The sequence below is a fragment of the Odocoileus virginianus genome, chromosome 7, assembly GCF_023699985.2.
Source record: "Odocoileus virginianus isolate 20LAN1187 ecotype Illinois chromosome 7, Ovbor_1.2, whole genome shotgun sequence".
Classification (NCBI taxonomy): Eukaryota; Metazoa; Chordata; class Mammalia; order Artiodactyla; family Cervidae; genus Odocoileus; species Odocoileus virginianus.
This window is the reverse complement of record NC_069680.1, coordinates 31,973,575-31,992,112: the sequence shown is the minus strand read 5'-3', so window position 1 is coordinate 31,992,112 and position 18,538 is coordinate 31,973,575. Positions and strand designations below refer to the sequence as shown.

At 49.3% G+C, this 18,538-nt stretch overlaps 1 protein-coding gene across 1 annotated transcript in view; it reads left to right on the top strand.

Annotated features, from left to right (window-relative positions):
- Positions 1–5,947: 5,947 nt before the first annotated feature.
- TCERG1L (transcription elongation regulator 1 like) overlaps positions 5,948–18,538 on the top strand; it is a 194,620-nt gene continuing 182,029 nt past the window's right edge. The window contains exons 1-3 of the mRNA XM_070470449.1: positions 5,948–6,908; positions 8,963–9,109; positions 9,827–10,007. Coding sequence (XP_070326550.1) covers positions 6,567–6,908; positions 8,963–9,109; positions 9,827–10,007 — 670 coding nt within the window. The 5' untranslated portion in view covers positions 5,948–6,566. The remainder of the gene's footprint in view (positions 6,909–8,962; positions 9,110–9,826; positions 10,008–18,538) is intronic.

Here is an 18,538-nt window from a genome sequence, read left to right as displayed (position 1 = left end):
GAAGACGCACTGCTTGGTGAAATCAAAGACTTTGGAGAACAGCTGTCTGGCCACACCCTGCCAATGGGAAGGGAAGCGGGGTCAAGGCATGTATGAGGTCAAGGGTGCGTCATCCCGGCCTAGCCCTAGTCTGTGAAGGCCCCACATCCACCCCTCTCAGCGCTCTGAGCCCCGGCACTTGGCTCCCACCACAGGCTGCGTCAGGGCATGCTTGGCCGGCTGGCGGCTGGCCCGGCGAGCCTGTGTGGGGGGCCTGGCACCCGGGCACTGCGGTCGCTGCTCACAGACGGGGAGGGGCATCATGATGCTCAGCATCCTGGCCAGCTCTGCTGCTGGGAACGCCCCGGACAGTCCTTCGCCCAGGAATCTTGCTCTTCTGGAGCCTCTAGGGAAACAGCCGTGGCTGTGTGCTGGACGCAGGCCGTACTGTAGACTCAGCGCTCGTTTGACCCTGGTTGGAACTGCAAAGCAAAGCCTCGCACAGAAGAGATGGACGAGCCGGTGGAGGGAGGCGAATGCTTTCCAGACGCTAATTGCTGGTGCCTCTCACCTTCCCTGGCTCAGGCCCGTCCAGCGGGGTTTCCCCAACCTCCCGTCATCTGGTGCTCTGGATAACGGCCCCAAACAGTAAGACTGTATCATAAACACTCTTGATAATCTATATTCTTCCCCAGTTCCCACCAAGCTGCTTCTCCTCCTGAACTGCTCCCAATTAGCCGGGCTGCTGTGACACGTCTGCCGCCCCTGGCCCCTCTTATGAGCCAGGGTGTGGCCCGGCCACTGTGTCATTAAGCTGAAGGATGCCCAGGGCTCTCCCCATGGGGCCAGGGGTGATGGGAATTCGCTCCTTAAGAAAACCAGGGCGAGTGCTCAGTGTCGGACAGGTTGGAGCGGGATTAACACAGTGCCTTCGTCTGGTGCGGGGTCGGCAAGCTCTGATGGAACAAAATGCAACTATACCCAAGCACAAACATCTGTGTCCAAATAGGTAGTCTGGGCGTTTTCTGACTGGCGAAAGGCCCACTTAGCATGTGTCATGATTGTTGTCTGGCTTCCTAGTTGTCAGGCCTGTGGAAAAAATGCGAACAATTTTGTGTCTCCAGACCCTGCAAATCACACCAGGCAATGTGAGCGCCAAAAAGAAGCCGACGCATCGTGTGGCCTCTGAGACGGCACGGCGCCGACAGCTGTCGGTCCCTCCTGGTCTAAGTGTCCGTAAGTCCTGTTCTGATAGGATGAAAGCCCCGCCCCCAGCGGGGCTCGGCAGACAGCCCCGGACGTGAAGGGGCCGGGGCAGCAGGACCCCCACCGCTGCCGGGAGCCTGCGAGCACCCAGCTGCTCCCCCGACTTCTGGCCGCCCTCCCTTCTCGGGTGCACCCGGGCCTAAGGAGAAGGAAGGCCGGGCTGGGGAGGGGCCTCGCGGAGGATGCTGGGCCCGCCCCTTGCCCCTGTTGGCTCAGGCCTGAGCACCCCGGATGAGCAGGGCCCCCGTGTCGTCGTGGCTGCCTGTTTGGTGCTGTCGTGTCGTCACCACCCCCTGGACTCTAAGCCAGGGGGCCATCTCTCTCCCTCACGGTCATTCTCTAGAGCCCAGGGCCCAGGCTGCTGCGGCCTGGGTCCCTGGAAGTCGCCTCTCTGGGTGGACACCTCCCAGGGCCTGGCTGGCCCCAGCCCCTCGCTGGCTGGGCGCCCTCAGGCAGGACACGACCTGCAGAGCCCTGGCCGCGTGACTGTCGGCTGGATGGAACATGGTCAGATCGCTGACCTGTCTTTGCACCCACTGGGGACGCAGCAGTCACCTGGGCTGGACTTCCCTTCAACATGAGGCATCCTCTGGTCTAGTCGCTGGAGGCTGGGAGCTCCTTACCAGGCGTGGTGGAGAGAGGAGAGGACAGTGCTCGGTTCCTGCTGTCCAGCCCCACTGAGCTGACCAGGGATCAGTGTGGACCTTGAGAGTGGCTCTGCAGAGGGTAGCAGCTGAAGGTATGGGAGGGCGGTGGGGGGGAAGGTCTGCCTTGTCCTCGGCATCCTAGGACTAAAGCCTCAAGTATCCACTGGGGAGGTGTCTGGTTTCAAGGGCTCCACGGTGCCCCACACAGCGTCTATGCACCCCAGCATTTGGGATCGATGGATAGGTGGGAAGTCAGGTGGGTAGATGGGCAGTTCTTTATAACTACAAAGTGGACAGGCTGCTGAGTGGGGTGCACTGCTGACTCACCCCTGTCGGGGCAGACTCCCCTCTCCTCCTGCTCGTCCTCGCTGGCTGTCTGCTCTGCTGTGGGTAACGGGTTCCTCTGGGGATTTTCAATAATGTGGGGAACCCCTCATGCGATGCTGAGTGAAAAATAAGGTTTAAAATTAGTTGTTATAAAATGCAATTTAACATAAAATGTAATAAGATACACTGTGTATAAGAGACATGATCACGATAGAGATGAGTAGAAAAAAAAATATACTGTGGAGGGAGGTCAACAAAGGTTCATATTCCTTTTTCTTCCTGTGGGCTTGATTCATGATGCTTTGCTATATTTTCCAGATAGTCTTCAGTACCACATTTATAATAAAAAGCAGTGATAAAAACCCTTCAACAAACAAGCACTCTGGTGCCCGGCCGGTGGCTCTGTGCTCCCAGCTGCCTTCAGGTTCCCTCTGTGTCTCCCAGGGAGCACCACCTCCATCGCTGGCCCCCTGCAGCTGCTCCTCTCCGGCTCTGTGCTCATCTGGGGTGACCCCATCCCCAAGTCCCGTCTCAGGGGCTGAAGACAGCCGCCCCCTCCACCCTTCTGCTAACTCACGTTCTGTGTCTCCAGCCAAGGCTTTGTTGCTGACCCCGGCTGGAGCTTACAAGCACGACAGGTCCTGGGTGGGTCTTTCCAGGTGTCCCTCGGGGCCTCCCGAGCCGTCCTGCCTAGAGCAGCCTCTCCTCTTGGGTGCTTGTCCCTGGGAAAGGATGCTCAAGTCAGACTCCCGAGTTGAGCACAATGTAGGAAAAGCACTCTTCCACCAGCCCCTTCTCACCCGCGCTGAGCCAGGTATCAAAGCACCAGTCGTCCTGAAGATGCCAGCCTCTGAGATGGTGGCTCACGTTCGTGGCTTCCATCCCGGGCCTCATCACATCACAGCTGGTGAGTCTTCAGCAAGGAAGCACCGGGCAGGATTAGCTTTGTTTTGGAAAGATGTTCTGGCAGTGTGAGCAGGTGGGTGGGGCAGGGCGCTGCCAAGGTGACAACTCAGTCCTCCACCGTCCCCTCCACCCCATCCCCCTGAGGATTATTTTTAACTCTGCAGGCCTGAAGAAAGTACCTTCGTATTTCTGTTTCTCTCTCTTTTGTGGGAAGTGGGGGGCGGTCTATTATATTTTACTTAGAGAAAGTTTTTTAAAAACTTGAAGATAAATCATTCTACAAGCTGCAAAATCTTACTCCACTGATTTCTCCCTAACACTCAACATTTTTTTTTTCCTGCAAGGTAATAAGCAATTCAGAACTTATTAGCATATGAGGCTGATTCACACGTCTCTCCTGGTGTGGATCTCCTTTCCTCAGAGTCTGTCATAGATTAGCTGGAAATTTCTGCTGGTTCTGCCTGAATAATACAGGCAGACTGAAGGTTGCTTTTATTGGTTAGGAGAACTTGAGACTAGACGCTGTGTAAAACCCTTTACGAGGACAGTTTCTCAGTGATTTTTACAGAGAGAAATAGGGCCTGAGTTGATGGGGTGCTGGCCCAGGGCTGACCCCCTGGGTCACTGACGGGTACGTGCATCTGCCCACCGGTTGCGCAGGCCTACCTGCATCCATCTGAGCGCCAGGGCTTCCCCGGTGGCTCAATGATAAAGAAGCCGCCTGCAATGCAGGAGAGCCAGGTTCAGTCCCTGGATTGGGAAGATCCCCTGGAGATGGGAACAGCTATCCACTCCAGCATTCTTGCCTGGAGAATCCCATGGACAGAGGAGGCTGTTGGGCTATAGTCCATGGGGTTGCAAAGAGTCAGACACAACTGAGCAACTAGCGCTTTCACTTTCTCACTTTTACCTGGCACGGAGCCCTCGCTCACAGATGGGTGGTGGTTTCCAGTCCTGACAGAGAACAGGGCTCTTGTAAAGAGTCCTCTTAAATACCCCTTGGAATGAGAGTGTCTAGGAGAGTGGCTTCTCCTATCCACGAGGGTGTCTGGTTGTTCCTGGGTTGCGGGGGGTGTGTGGGGAAGACCTTGAGATGAATGTGATTGAAACAGGAGCCAGAAGTAGGGGATAAGCCCATCTCCTGGCTCCCCTGTCATATCAGTTAATTAATGAATTCGTGGAGATCGCTCTGCACCCGTGTTGTCCTCTGCTGTGTCCCCAGAACCCAGCACGCAGCATGGAGGGAAAGGGGCTCGAGCGCTGGGATAAATGAATATAGTCAAGCCCATGGCAGGAAGCAGCGGAGGAGTCTGGGCTACTCTGAGGATCTTTGAGTGAACATAGTTGTGATTTCCCAGTTCTTGTTCGGAGCCGAGCAGCTGCCCAAGGCATCCTGTGCCCAGGGCACCAAAAAGCCAGAGGGGGAATAAATATCACCAGTTGACAAAAGCTGACTTTAGCAGAACCACTCCAAGGACAGGGCTGCATGGGAATGAGTGGCACTCCCCCCAGATCTGAAGCACCCCCAGATCACGGCTAACGCCTGCTTCCCGGAAGCGTGGAGTCTGTGCACATGGTTTTCTCTTTTTCTGGGAGCAGCACACAATCTGGGCACTGCCAGCCTCCAAACCGTGGAGAAGGGGTGAATAACTCCTATTCAAACAGAACCCTTCAAGGGGTCCACCTTGGCCTGCCCCAAATCGCTGGCCCCAATCCCTTAGCCTGGCTGTGGGCACCAAGATCAAGACACCTAGCAGGGGCGTGCATGAATTAAAGGCTGACACTGAAGAGTAACAGGCTCAGAATCTGCAGAGCTTTCTGATGGTAGCTGAGAAAAAAAAAAATCTTGCCAGCCCTTTTTCATCAAAGAAAGAGATAAACTTGCTAATTGAAAAATGGTTCGCGTGGAGGAAAACATGGAGATGCCAGCTATGTAAATTAGCATATGCCCTGATGGAAAAGAAATCATGCCGGGCCAGGAGGAAATTAAGCAAATTGGGAGAATGAGGAAACCACCCTGGAAGCAAATGGAAAGCACTCTGCACGGTCAGCTTATCTCAGGAGGGAGGTCTGGGCACCCGCCTGGAGGTGAGGACTGCTGGTGTTTGGAGAGTCTCAGGTGTGTCCGTGGGTGTACCTGGGTGGGTGCTCAGGTCAGGGTAGACCCTTTATGCCAGCTTTGAAAAGCACACTTCATAAAACCTTCCTTCTTCAGGCGTCAGGAAGGCCCTTCACCAAATGCTCCTGAGAAGCACTGGGCTTGCGCTGTGGCTGAGCCGAGGTTTCTCCGGCGCCCTAAGGAGTTCATTAGCATGGAAGTCTCCATCCAGCTTTCTGCACGAGCTGCCCGGAGCTGGGCTGGGTCTCGGCCGGCATCCCAGCGAGAGACGGCGCGGGACCCTGGTCTGCAGCAGGACCGAGGTCAGCAGGGGCGCGCGCCGCCTGGCGGCGACTGCGTATGCCCAGCGCTAAGCCAGGCTCCACGGTGCAGGCCGAGCGAGGGTCCCTGCAGGAGGGGTGGTGGTCCTTGGCCCCAGGCAGCGCAGGGCGGCACTGCGGAGGCCGCGTGCGGTGGGGAAAGGAGCCGCACAATTCTGGACTCAGTACAGCCCAGGGCCCGCTCACAACGGGCAATCCCAGCGACCACCGGACGTCCTGTGCAAAGGCCCGGAGGCGACCTGCCCGGAGAGCAGCACCTGGGTGCTGAGGCGCGGCGTAGGGGCCGCTGGGCGGAGGGCCCGCTGGGGGCCTGGGAAAGGGTTTGGCAGATTCTCCAGAGAGAGGGTCATCTACCCGTCCCCGGTGGCAACTGGTGCCCGCTTGGCGTCGGAGGCTGCAGCCAGCGTCCCCTCGGGGCCCTCCGCGGTTGACCCCGATAAAGCCAGGCAGAGAGCGGTCCGCGCCAGCGCCCCCAGCCCCGCCCGGCGGCGGGACGTGCCAGGCCCCAGCGCCTCCACCTTGGCCTCCGCTCGCTGCTGCTGCTGCTGGACCCCGGCTCCGGGCCGGGCCGTGTGCGCCTTCCCCGGCGTGCGCTCCGTCCGCGAGAGCCGGAGGCCTCCGGTGACCACATCTGAGCCCGGGGCGCGATCCGCGGGATCCCGGCCAGGCGCGCCCTCAGCTCCCCGCGCCCCCGCCCGCTCCCCGCTCCCTATCCCCCTCCCCCGCCGCCGGCCTTGGGGGCCCAGGTGCGCGCGCCGGCCGGAGCCCGGGATCCGGGGACACTGAGAGCCCGGCCCGGGGCCTGGGGGCGGCGGCGGTGCTGGGCGGCCGCGCTGGAGAGGAGGGCGGCGGGCGGGAGGAGGGGCTCCCCGCGCGGGGCAGGGGCGGAGCGAGCGGCCGCGCCGCGGAACCAAGTGAGTTGGCTCCGGAGCCCGCGCCGCCGCCGGCCCGCACCTCGGGCGCCCGCCGCCCCCGCCGCCGCCGCCTGCGCGGGGATGTAGGATGCTGGTGGGCGCCAGGCTCCAGCGGCGGCGGCGGCAGCTGCAGCACCAGCCTCGCCGGCGGCAGCCTCTCCTCTGGCCGATGAATGCAGACCCGCCGCCGCCGCCGCCGCCCTGGGTTTGGATGGTGCCCGGCTCGGCCGGGCTGCTCCGGCTGGGCGCGGGGGTCGCGGCTCCGCCCGTGCTGCTCGCCTCGGCGCAGCCTCCCGCCGGCCCGCTGATCCCGGGGCTGCCCGCCTGGCAAGCTCCCGGCGAGCCCCTGCTGCCGCTGCTGCCGCTGCCCTCTGCGCCAGACCACGCCGCCGCCACCGCCGCGCACCGCTACCCCGTGCTCCACGGGCAGGTAACGCGTCCCCGGCCCCTGCCCCGGGCTCAGGGTGACCGGCGTCCCCCTGCGCCTTGGCGCCGCCCTCGCCCCGACTCCGGCGGCCCCGGCCCCGTGGCGCGCGCTCCCCCCTCCCGCGGTGGTCCTAGGGCCCCCAGCCCATCAGGGCGCAGCCTGGCAGCCATGCATGGGCAACAAAGTTCACGCTCCGACGTCCCGTTCCGCCTCTGGCAGCTTTTGCAAGTCTTTCTTCCCGGTCTCTCGCTGGGCAGTTTGGAGACCCGCGCCCCAAAGCCAGAGTCGGGACTGCCCGCCCCAACTTTGGCCCCGGCCGGGGTCGCTGTCCAGAGCGCGGTGCTGAAGTCGGCTCCTCGAAAGCCCCGCGCTGCCGCTGCGGACTGTGGCCGACTTAGCGGATAGAAGTTAATACTTTTACAGCCTCTGCCAGGCTTGAAAAGCAAGCTGGGAATCAATAGCTATTTCTGATTCTGATCTAGTGTTTTTTTTTTTTTTTCCATTTGAAAATAGACTCAGGACAATGCTTAAGAAAATTCAAACCAGTGGAAGCCTGCAGGAAAACCCTGGCTTTAATACTGAGAAATGCTACCGGGTGATCTCCACTCCCACCCTAGGTCTTCCCGGGTCCACTAGATTTAGCTAGTGTCATATTGCACTTTAGAGGAGTTTGGCGTTGCACACCTGGAATTAAAAAGAGAAAGTGACTGTACCTTTGATTAATGGTGCAACGGAGTAGGGCAAGCTGGTTTTGGCAAGATCCATTGTGTGCTATCTAACTATGCAGATGGATTTAAGTCAGGGAATAGCATGTATTTTATTCCAATGATTATCATCAATAGCATATTCAAATGAGTGGATGACAGAATACACAGCATCATTAATTTAATTCCAATATTATATTGTAAGCTTTTCTAAAAGATGTGGTTAACTCTTCTTAAATTGGTCTTTGGATATCATGATACATCACATATGTGGCACTGGATATGGTGTTTTGATGTGTGATGCAGTTCATGTTCATATTGTATTTTTAAATTTTTTTTTAGTAAGCATTGGTAGTTTTTCCTTTTCTTTCTTTACCTTTTTTTTTTTTTTGCTATTTTGAAGGGGTTGTCATATCCAAGTGCTACCACTAGAGGTATATAATGTCAAGGAACTACAATTATCCCCGTATGGAAAACTCATTTTTTTTCTTGTGTAAATTTAAAACACAAAACCTCTCCCAAACAATATCAATCTTTAAAATATTTTGTGCTGCATATTTTCTGTTAAATAGCAGTATTTATCCTAGAAGAACATTTTCACATAACAGGAAATTAAAAAATGCTTTTATGATTTTAAAACAAATACATATTGAAGCATTCCATATCATTGAACAATGAACCTATTCTCCACTGATAAAGATTCAGTTAATTTAATTAGAGAGACTGTCTCCTAAACTGTCTGCCCCCTTTCAACGTTTGCTGTCTTATTCTCTGCACTGGGATTTTTAGTTATGTGATAATCTCACTTACATTTTCTTTGCCTTGGAATCTATTTGCATTTGTGGACCTTGGAAAACTTTGAATCTTAACCTCTTATTTTGAAAATATTTCTAGTCCCTATTTTTAAGGTGATGAGTATAATTAATATGAGATGTTGTATGGAAAAGGATATAATAAAATATAGCTCTCTGCTTGCTTATGAAAAGAATTCAAGAATTATAAAAGGAATACCCAGCATTTCACCTTTCCACTGTGGTTTCTCTTGTTCTCAGGACAGAAATTCGTTTCTTACCATGTTCTCGTGATTTTGTGCTTCAGAAGTTCTTGCCTAATGTTAAAGAATGCAGCGTTGTTAATGCATTGTGATGATTCTGATACAGAAACTTTTATAAATTTTTAGAATTTTTGAATATTTGTGGGGTTTAGGGACTGGAAAGAGGAAATTTTTCTCATAGCCAAACACATGCATTTTAAAGTTCCCTTTTAAAGCAACTACCCCAGCATCTTTTGGGATGAAGTCGAGTTGATTGATACAGGCTAATGAGCATGCCCTTCTCTTTCCTTGGGTTCCAGTGGCTGTTTGGTGGTCATTCCCCATCGATTGGACTGTCCCCCACGTCCTCTGTGGAAATGCTGCCCGTTTTCCCACATGTCTGTACATCCGCTCTTCCACTTCCTGTTGGGAAAAGCTGGATAGACAAAAGGATCCCTAATTGTAAGGTAAAAATGCAGTAGTTTGATTGGACACATGGGCTACTCATTACTAAGTTGTTGGGTATTCCCATAACAGAAATCATGGTGTATTTCTGGTTTCTTATTGCAGTGGATCCACCATTAGGTCTAGAGAGGAACCTTTTCAGAATAAAACTGGCCTGTTCAAAAGCACCAGTAGATGGTGATGGTGGGGGATTTTGTTTTAGCTTAAAATATTTGGAATCCATAGAAAAATAGACACGTTCTACTTCTGAATCAGAATCTACCTTCTGGATTTTTCAGTTTTTAAATTTGTACCCATTGATCAGAATCTAGCCGTAAACGTATAACTCAAAAATACATTTTAAAAGCATTTTCTTGCCACTATTGCTTTGAGTAGTCATCTTTCTAATGGTTTGTCTTGACTTTTGAATTAAAATATACTGGCCACACTTTGTTTACTTGAAAACCAAGGGAAAGCAGTACAGTGACCTGTTCCCCCACATGCTGCTCACTTCAGTGGGGAGACTCTCGTCTGCTAACTGGCTGCTGGAATGAATAGCCAAGTGAACAGCTAGAGACCAGGCCTCGAAGGTGACTGATATCAGAACCCCAAGCATCTAGAGTGCTTTTCCCACCCATAGAATCTTCAGGATTCAATATTAGGCAGGATAAGTATTGTACAGTCTTCAGCTTTTGTTTTGTGCATGGTCTTACATGTTATGCTTGCTTCTCTTTGGACAGATCTTTGTAAATAATTCCTTTGCTCTGGACTCAACGTGGGTGTATCCTGAGGAATCGAGGTTGTTTCACGGGCACCAAAAGCCTCAGCTATGGACAAACCAAGTGGCCGTGTCTCTGTCCAGACCAGCCCCTGCCTCCAGGCCTCTGCCCGCAGTGGTGTTAGCGCCTCAGCCCCCACCAGGTTGGTGCCCAGATAGCAGTGACAGCGTGCGGTTGGTTTTCTGTTTTTTGCTCAGTTTAGCTACAGACTAGTTCTAGGTATGAAAACTATCTTTGTCATTTTAATGACATAATTCTTCCAGTAAAATATAATCCCTTTTCTGTGGTCAGGATTCCTCTTCATAAAGAAATTGAGTTTGGGTTTGCTTATTCACTGTGTTTTTGGAGAATGGAATCTATTTTATGGTGAAGTGATGGTTGAAACAATTTGCACAGAATCACGTTTTTGGTGCTCTGTTTTTAGAATGGGACCAAATCCTCTGCTGATAGCTCTTAGGAGGGGCTCTAATTGATCAGGCAACTCTTTTTAAAAGTGTTTCTTATGTAGGAAAAGGTTCATGGCTCTGCGGCCCACAGGATACAGACACATGTAAGATATGGGTGGGAGGGCAGTGGGGGGTTGATACTGGCGAAGGTCTATGAAAGTGTGCTGCTTGGGAGATGGATTCGGTTCTATCTTTGGAGTCTAGTGACCTGAGAGAACATTTGTCCTGGAACAGACTCTCATGAAATAATCTCCAGTTGAAAGATGATATAATAAACCTATATAGTAACAAGAGAATAAAATCATCTTATGAATTTTTAAGTTGATTTTAAAAATCACCTTAACATATGATCATATTACAAAAGCAAATGTTACCCATGCCACAATTATCTTGCAACACCTTCCATTATAGGATATTTTATGACTTCAGAATTTCATTATCTTCCTTGTAATTTCCTACCTACCAAGACTGTCGCAGTGTGTAGCTCTAACATTTAGTAATAAGGACATGTACCTGTGGATAGTTCATTGCTGGTTTGGGAGACATATTTGTTTTCCTCCCTCTTTATCTGCCTTATGAGTCTAATTTGCTCTGGGTGCTATTTATCAATAAGTCAGAAAGAACACCCAACTCCAGTAAGTCCCCTACATGTGAGCAAGTTCAGTTCCGAGAGTGCATTCTTAAGTCCAATTTGTTCGTAAGTCCAACAAAATTAGCCTAGGTACCCAGCTAACACAATGGGCTATATAGTACTGAGCTGTAATAGGTTTATAGTATTTTCACACAAATCATACATTTAAAAAACAAACAGAAAAAGTAAAGAAAACATCTTTAATCTTACAGTAGAATACCTTGGAAAGTACAGTAGTTCCAGCTGCCTCACCACTGCTTTTATTGTTGCTTCTGGACCTCCTGGGCCTGAAAGAAAGACACTGTACTACTGTCCTCTACAAGAGGATGCATGCGTGTGACAGTGTATGCCAGACACACGAGCCGACTTATCTGACTGGAACATGTGCACACTCATGTTCACGTCTTTGAAAGTTCGCAGCTGAAGGGTCCTGGATAGGGGCCTTATTGCATTTGTGTGTTTTCACAGGCTGAAGCTGTGATTCTTGACTGAAACGTGCCTCTGTCCTTGTCATCATCTGTCACTGAGTCACCGATGTCTGAGCGAGCATCATACGTGCATACATTTATTTTACACTAAGGTGGTCACATGTGCTTTCTAACTGGATGATGACAAGAGAGGATCAGAGAGCATGTAATATTCAAGTGTCCCAGGGCTTTAGATGTCCCTTTGGGGCATGAAAGTAGAATATGTTACTTTCCTAGTGCATGGTCAATGCTGTCACCAAAGTCATCAGCACATATGGTTTAAAAAATAGTGAAATTAGTTCATTGTTCAAACAAAAGCTTTGAGTGACCTTTCCTCCTGTCGGTTCACTCCTGAATATCATACTGACGTTTGCATTCTACCTGAATGTTCTTAGAAAACCCATCCTGTGGGAATGCTAAATATCCACTTAGTTGAAGAAGCTTCTGGCAAATTCTCACAGCTTTTCTATCACAGGGTGTTTTTACTTGCCATTTTACGGCACATATTTCATACTTGAGGCACGCCCGTGTAACTTTTACCTTCTGGCATTTTGTGATGTGTGCTCAGGCATCCAGTCATGTCTGACTCTTTGTCACCCCGTGGACTTATGGTGACATGCACTCATGTCACCCCATGTAGCTCAGCAGGCTCCTGTGTCCATGGAATTTCCCAGGCAGTAATACTGGAGTGGATTGCCATTTTCTCCTCCAAGGGATCTTCCTGACCCAGGGATCAAACTTTCATCTCCTGCACTGGCAGGCAGATTCTTTACCACTAGCATTACCTGGAAGCCCTTGACTTTTTTGACTAAGCTATATTAAAGGTTGAAATAAAATAATCATTTCATACTAACATGGTCGATTGTAGAGTAACTGTCCACCTCATCTTCCATTTGTCAGGTCCCTTCCTTGGATTCTTGGACTGTTTTTTGGAATTACGAACTGTAAGACTGTAATATGGCTTACATATCTTTTGGAGACTCTAGCATCAGACCTATTTTACTAAGTCAAAGCTTTTGTTTTGAGATGGAAGTTTCTGAACTGATACATGGAAGTTTTGATTTTTCGATACATTTCAGAATTCTTAGAAATTAGTAATCTGGAAAGTATGTGTTAAATGACCCTAAGTTCAAAGAATGTATTTCTGTCCATGGGATTCTCTGGGCAAGAATACTGGAGTGGGTTGACGTGCCCTTCTCCAGGAGCGCTTTCTGACCCAGGGACCAGCTTGGGTCCTCTGCACTGCGGGCAGATTCTTTGCCATTTGAGTCGCCCAGGAAGCCACGAAGAGTACATTTAGGGGGTTGTTTCTATGCTACCGACTGCTTGACTGAGAATTTAGAGAGGGGAGCAAGTAAAGTTGGAAGGTAGTTAAATGATACATTGTTTCAATTTTGCTGTAATTTGTGAGAAAATTTCAAATAGACTCATTAAAACATTTTACATGTAAATTTTCAGATATGTTATTGAAAGTTACTGGTTTAAATTTTATATTTGCTATAAATTGATAAATTTAAATATTATTTTGTTTTATATTGGATAATTTTATGCATTTATAAATATCAGTTCAGTTCAGTCACTCAGTCATGTCCAACTCTTTGCAACCCCATGGACTGCAGCACGCCAGGCCTCCCTATCCATCACCAATTCCCAGAGTTTGCTCAAACTCATGTCCATCCAGTCGGTGATGACATCCAACCATCTCATCCTCTGTCGTCCCCTTCTCCTCCCTCCTTCAATCTTTCCCAGCATCAGGGTTGTTTCCAGTGAGTCAGTTCTTCACATCAGGTGGCCAAAGGATTGGAGTTTTAGCTTCAGCATCAGTCCTTCCAATGAATATTCAGGACTGATTTCCTTTAGGATGGACAGGTTGGATCTCCTTGCAGTCCAAGGGACTCACAAGAGTCTTCTCAACACCACAGTAAAGCATGAATATTTTGGTGCACAGCTTTCTTTATAGTCCATTCTCACATCCATACATGACTACTGGAAAAACCATAGCTTTGACTAGATGGACCCTTGTTGGCAAGGTAATGTCTCTGCTTTTTAATATGCCATCTAGGTTGGTCATAACTTTTTTCCCAAGGAGAAAGTGTGTTTTAATTTCATGGTTGCAATCACCATCTGCAGTGATTTTGGAGCCCAGGAAAATAAAGTCAGCCACTGTTTCCACTGTTTCCCCATCTATTTGCCATGAAGTGATGGGACTGGATGCCATGATCTTGGTTTTCTGACTGTTGGGTTTTAACCCAACTTTTTCACTCTCCTCTTTCACTTTCATCAAGAGGCTCTTTAGTTCTTCTTCACTTTCTGCCATAAGGGTGGGTGTCATCTGCATATCTGAGGTGATTGATATTTCTCCTGGCAATCTTGATTCCAGCTTGTGCTTCATCCATCACAGTATTTCATATGATGTACTCTGCATATAAGCAGGGTGACGATATACAGCCTTGACATGCTCCTTTCCCAATTTGGAATCAGTCTGTTGTTCAATGTCTGGTTCTAACTATTGCTTCTTGACCTGCATACAGATTTCTCAGGAGGCAGGTATATCATATTATATATAGTATATTAATATGTAATTAATGTATGGATATATTATATAAGTGATATCTTAGGTTGATCTGTCTTATAAATTATGTTCAGAGTAAATGGCCTTAGGGTCATAGATATATTTTATTAATGCCCCTTAAATTCATCAAAGAAGTGCTATTAGAGCTCCAGGAAAAACCAGGAGAGTCAGAACTGCCTGTTTTAAACGGGGCTGGCAGGCCCAGTGCATTTCCCTCTCTTGGATAGATAGCACCTCTGTGTACTGATCAGCATGTACCACGAGCTCAAATGCTATGGCACTCGGCAGTGGCTTTGTCTGAGCGAGCGTGTGGTTTGCGGGAGTGAGTTGGAGGTTGGGCTGGGCAGGGATGTTGTGGCCTCTGGGAACCCTGTTGATGCCACGCCCCGCCGGCCTGTGGTTGGCCAAGGAGGAACGGCAGCACCACAGGGTCTTTATTAGCACAACTTGAGCGAGTTGGGTAAACCCTCTAAAATTGAACACGTGTTTGAAGGAGTCCATTTTTAGGTATATGCTAGACTGACGCGTTGAGAATGGAGGTGGTGATTTGCTGTTAGACGCAGACCTGAAGAGAGCCTGCTGGCCCCGAGAAGCGTAGCGTGGAGGCCAGTCGTCTTGCCGTCCGTGCTCATCGGAGGCGCCTCCCCTCCCGTCGGCGATGCAGGCGTGGACGCTGCAGGGCGCCCTCACAGCTCAGGGTCTCCCGGGGCGCGTGCCGTCGGGAGATGACCACCCAGCGCTGTGGTCCTGCGGGCTGTCTGCAGATGTGAGCGAAGGGTCTCAGGAGATGGGCTGGGAAGGCCTCTGTGGGAGCGGCAGGACATCGATGTGCCTGAAACACAACGAAGACCAGAGCACTTGACCGGGGCGGGAGCGGCAGCACCGGAGTGGAGCAGGCAGAGTCGCGCAAACCCCAGGAAATGTTTCATCAGGTGACAAGCCTCGGAAGGGGAGCGGTGGCATGGGGCAGTGGCCCCAGCTCGGGGCCTCTTCTTTTAAGAGGAGTCCTAGTATTGGGCGGGACCTGCTGAGTCCTGGGCTCTCTCCAGGGTGTCGGGACTTTGCATCCTTCCTCGGCTCTGGAGCTGCGGGATCCCCAGGCAAGTGTGAATCCATCCTCAGCAAGCAGGGCAAAGAGAAGGCCACACGTCCTACTGAAACATAAATGCCAGTGTACAAATGTACACAACGCCCCAACTGTACCGGAAGCTAAAGTCTCCAATGAATGACTTAGTGGCTTTTTAAGGGATAATCCTTCATTACGGTGTGAACAGATTGCACTGAGAAGCGCTCTAGGCCTCAGAGGCCGATGCAGGAGGGGCGAGGTTGCCCGGGGCTGGCACAGGCGTGCCCCCCTCTTTGACGGTCTCTGTGGTTGGGGGGCGGCCTCATCCCTTTGTCTCCACTGCCAGCATCTCCCTTCTCCCATGCAGCACTGGGGCCCTCTTTATCCCAGGGAGGAATGGACTTGCATCGCTTCTGAGGGTGTGAGGTTTATCACAGCGGGAGATGGGAGCAGGACCAGCATGGAAATGGTCCTTTCCGAGGAGTCTCTGCTCTTCACGTCTAAAAATAAGGACTTCAGAGTCTTTTGAGCCATTCAGAAATACACCAACTCAGACTCAGCATATCAAGCTGGAGAATGATAAACTCAGCTCCTGTGCAGTAAAGACACAGGACGTGATAGTTTGCTGGAGACTGGAGTTTGTATACAAGTTGTCTATATCGCAGTGCCCTTCGGCTTGAGATCAAAGAGCCTGGTTCTACCAATATCTTGCTGGGGAAAAAAATACTGACTGTGACTTTCAAAGAAGACTAGAGAGAGGGAGAGAAAATGGGAGATGTGGTGGGGTCCCGGAAACTACTCTGCTTCATGAAAGATGCATTTACTCAAAACATACAGAAGGAAGACAGGTCTGGGGAAAGGCTGCTGCACAAGGACTTGTGAGCATTTGTATCAATCAGTGCTGGGTTCAACTTAATAAGAAGAAAAGAATGGTACAGCAAAGCAATAAAAGAAAAATCAGCAGGGAGCTGGCGGAGGCATGAAGTCGCATGGGAAGATGGTTTGGATCAGGTGACAGAAGATGATATGAAAGGATTCTTCAGCACGCTTAGCTATGACAGTAAACAGAGGTGGGATCATGACAAGGTGATGTGTGAGACAGAAAGCAAACGGCACATCAATATTGATTTGAACTCCTTAAAAAATGAATATAATGCAGCAGATGTATTAATGTGGCAGAACCGTGTACCTGGCTCACTGCGTCTTGCTGAAGCCTGTGAATGGAGAGCCACTCCATACAGGAACACAGAAGCGGACACGGCTTCAGATCAGTGTCGAGCATGCGATGGGATCTCCTGGTGGGGAAAACCTTAGAGACTTAGGAGGGAAAAAAGTTTGTGATCAAAGAACTAAATGCCCAACAAGAAGTCATCCATACGTGTAAGCAAGAAGAGGCATCCTCGAACCACTGACGGATCGCTTCCTCTTCTGATGTTCTCGCCTCCAGCTCTACTGCGTCTACGTTAATGTTGCTGTCATTCCACATTTACATTTTATCTTGCTCATCAGGGTTTTCCTTATCTTTTTAATTTATTTTTTAATTGGAGGAAAGTTGCTTTTAAAATGTTTTCTGCCATACAGCCATTCGAATCAGTCACAATTGTTTTAAGTTTAAGCCTGTTGTTTAAAGGTACAGTTCCTGCTTTTGCTTTTTAAAGGTGGATACTTATATTATTCTTCAGCATACTTATATTTGACTTCCTATTTTGGTATTTTTTCTGTCATGTTATTATTCCTGTTTCTCACGGTCTTTTTTTATTCCTTTATTTTAGTCTGTTTTTATTCTTTTGCTGTGCCTTCTATGGTTTGTTTGATTTTGTTTATTTGTGTTTTATATGGTGATTTGGAATCTGTTCCTACTGATTCTATTTTGTCAAGCAATTAACAGTAAGATTGAGGGAAAAAAAGATTTAACTCTGTTTCCTCTAATTTTCAAATCGTGACAACACTATCCCTTTAGAATTTTTTATAGAGTATGAAAAATTTGGGAAAACTTTATATCATAAAAATTTATTGTTTTATCTTCAGTTTCCTCTGACAAATTAATCTAAAGCAGCAGCTAAGAATGGGGTGATGACAGGTTCCAGAATATCTGTAATTGTCAACAAGTTTTTTCAATCATTTAGAGTATATGTAAATATTTGTTAATTTGGTCAAGAAGTGAGTGGAAAATTCTGAGAAGTTTTTTTCTCACCAAACTAAAGCTGAGAAAAATAACTATAATCTGAATACATAACCTTAATTATGTTAGTAAAATTGAGAAGAGGAGAAGTGAGAAATGTGAGGATGCAAAGTATTTCAAAATCCCTCAAGTAGAATAAAAGAAGCTGGAACACTAGGAAACTCTTCGCATTGGAAGGCAGATAACAAGGTCATCCAAGACTGACCCAGGCCAACCTTACAAATACCAGTAAAAGCAGCACCATCTACCACTGTGCAGGGCGGGCTTGGAGAGTGGCCTTTAGCTGTGGTACAGGAAAATGGGGATCGCTGAAAGTTGAGGAGGCACAAATATTAAGACTTAGACACCCCAGAACTTACTCTAAGAAAAAGACATCGGTAAAGGGCCCGTGGGGCATGGAGGCAGCTGTGGCAAAAAAATTCAAACCAGGCCACCACCCTACGACCCTGACACACCTCATTCACTAACACCTCGGCAGAAGGAAAGGTGGGCTCATCTCCAGGAGGAAATCCTATTCACTCATTCTCTGTTGTTCTTTCCATGGCATCTGTGTGCTAATTCACTCAGTTGTGTCCAATTCTCCACAACCCCATGGACTTGGCCCGCCAGGCTCCACTGTCCACGGGATTCTCCAGGCAAGAACACTGGAGTGGGTCCCCACGCCCTCCTCCAGGGGACCTTCCCGATCCAGGGATCAACCCGCGTCTCTCCTGCATTGCTGGCAGGTTCCTTACCACTAGCGCCACCTGTGAAAATATGTGACGTCTGGCTTTGAACAAAAACCTTACTACAAACACACAAAGCAGGAAATGAAAACAATGGTCAACAGACAAGATAATCAGTACAACCAGATCCTAAGGTGACATATTTTGAAACTTTGAAATGACTATGATTCATATATTTATGAGTCTAATGGAAAAGGATGGCAACATGGATGAAAAACAGAATCAGTCAGGAACTTTGAAATGACTATGATTCATATATTTATGAGTCTAATGGAAAAGGATGGCAACATGGCTGAAAAACAGAATCTCATCATAGTGATGGAAAATATAAAAAAAATGAAAATACTTGACAAAATAAAACATGGTATCATAAATGAAGAATTATTTTGGTGGACTCATGAGCAGAGAATAGCAAGGAGAGATGAGAAGTCTTCTTAAGTGGACAATGCAAGGAAACAGAAAAAAAAAACACAATAGAATGGGAAACACCAGAGATCTCTTCAAGAAAATTGGAGGTACTAAGGGAACATTTCATGCAAATATGGGCACCGTAAAGGACAGAAATGGTATGGACCTAACAGAAG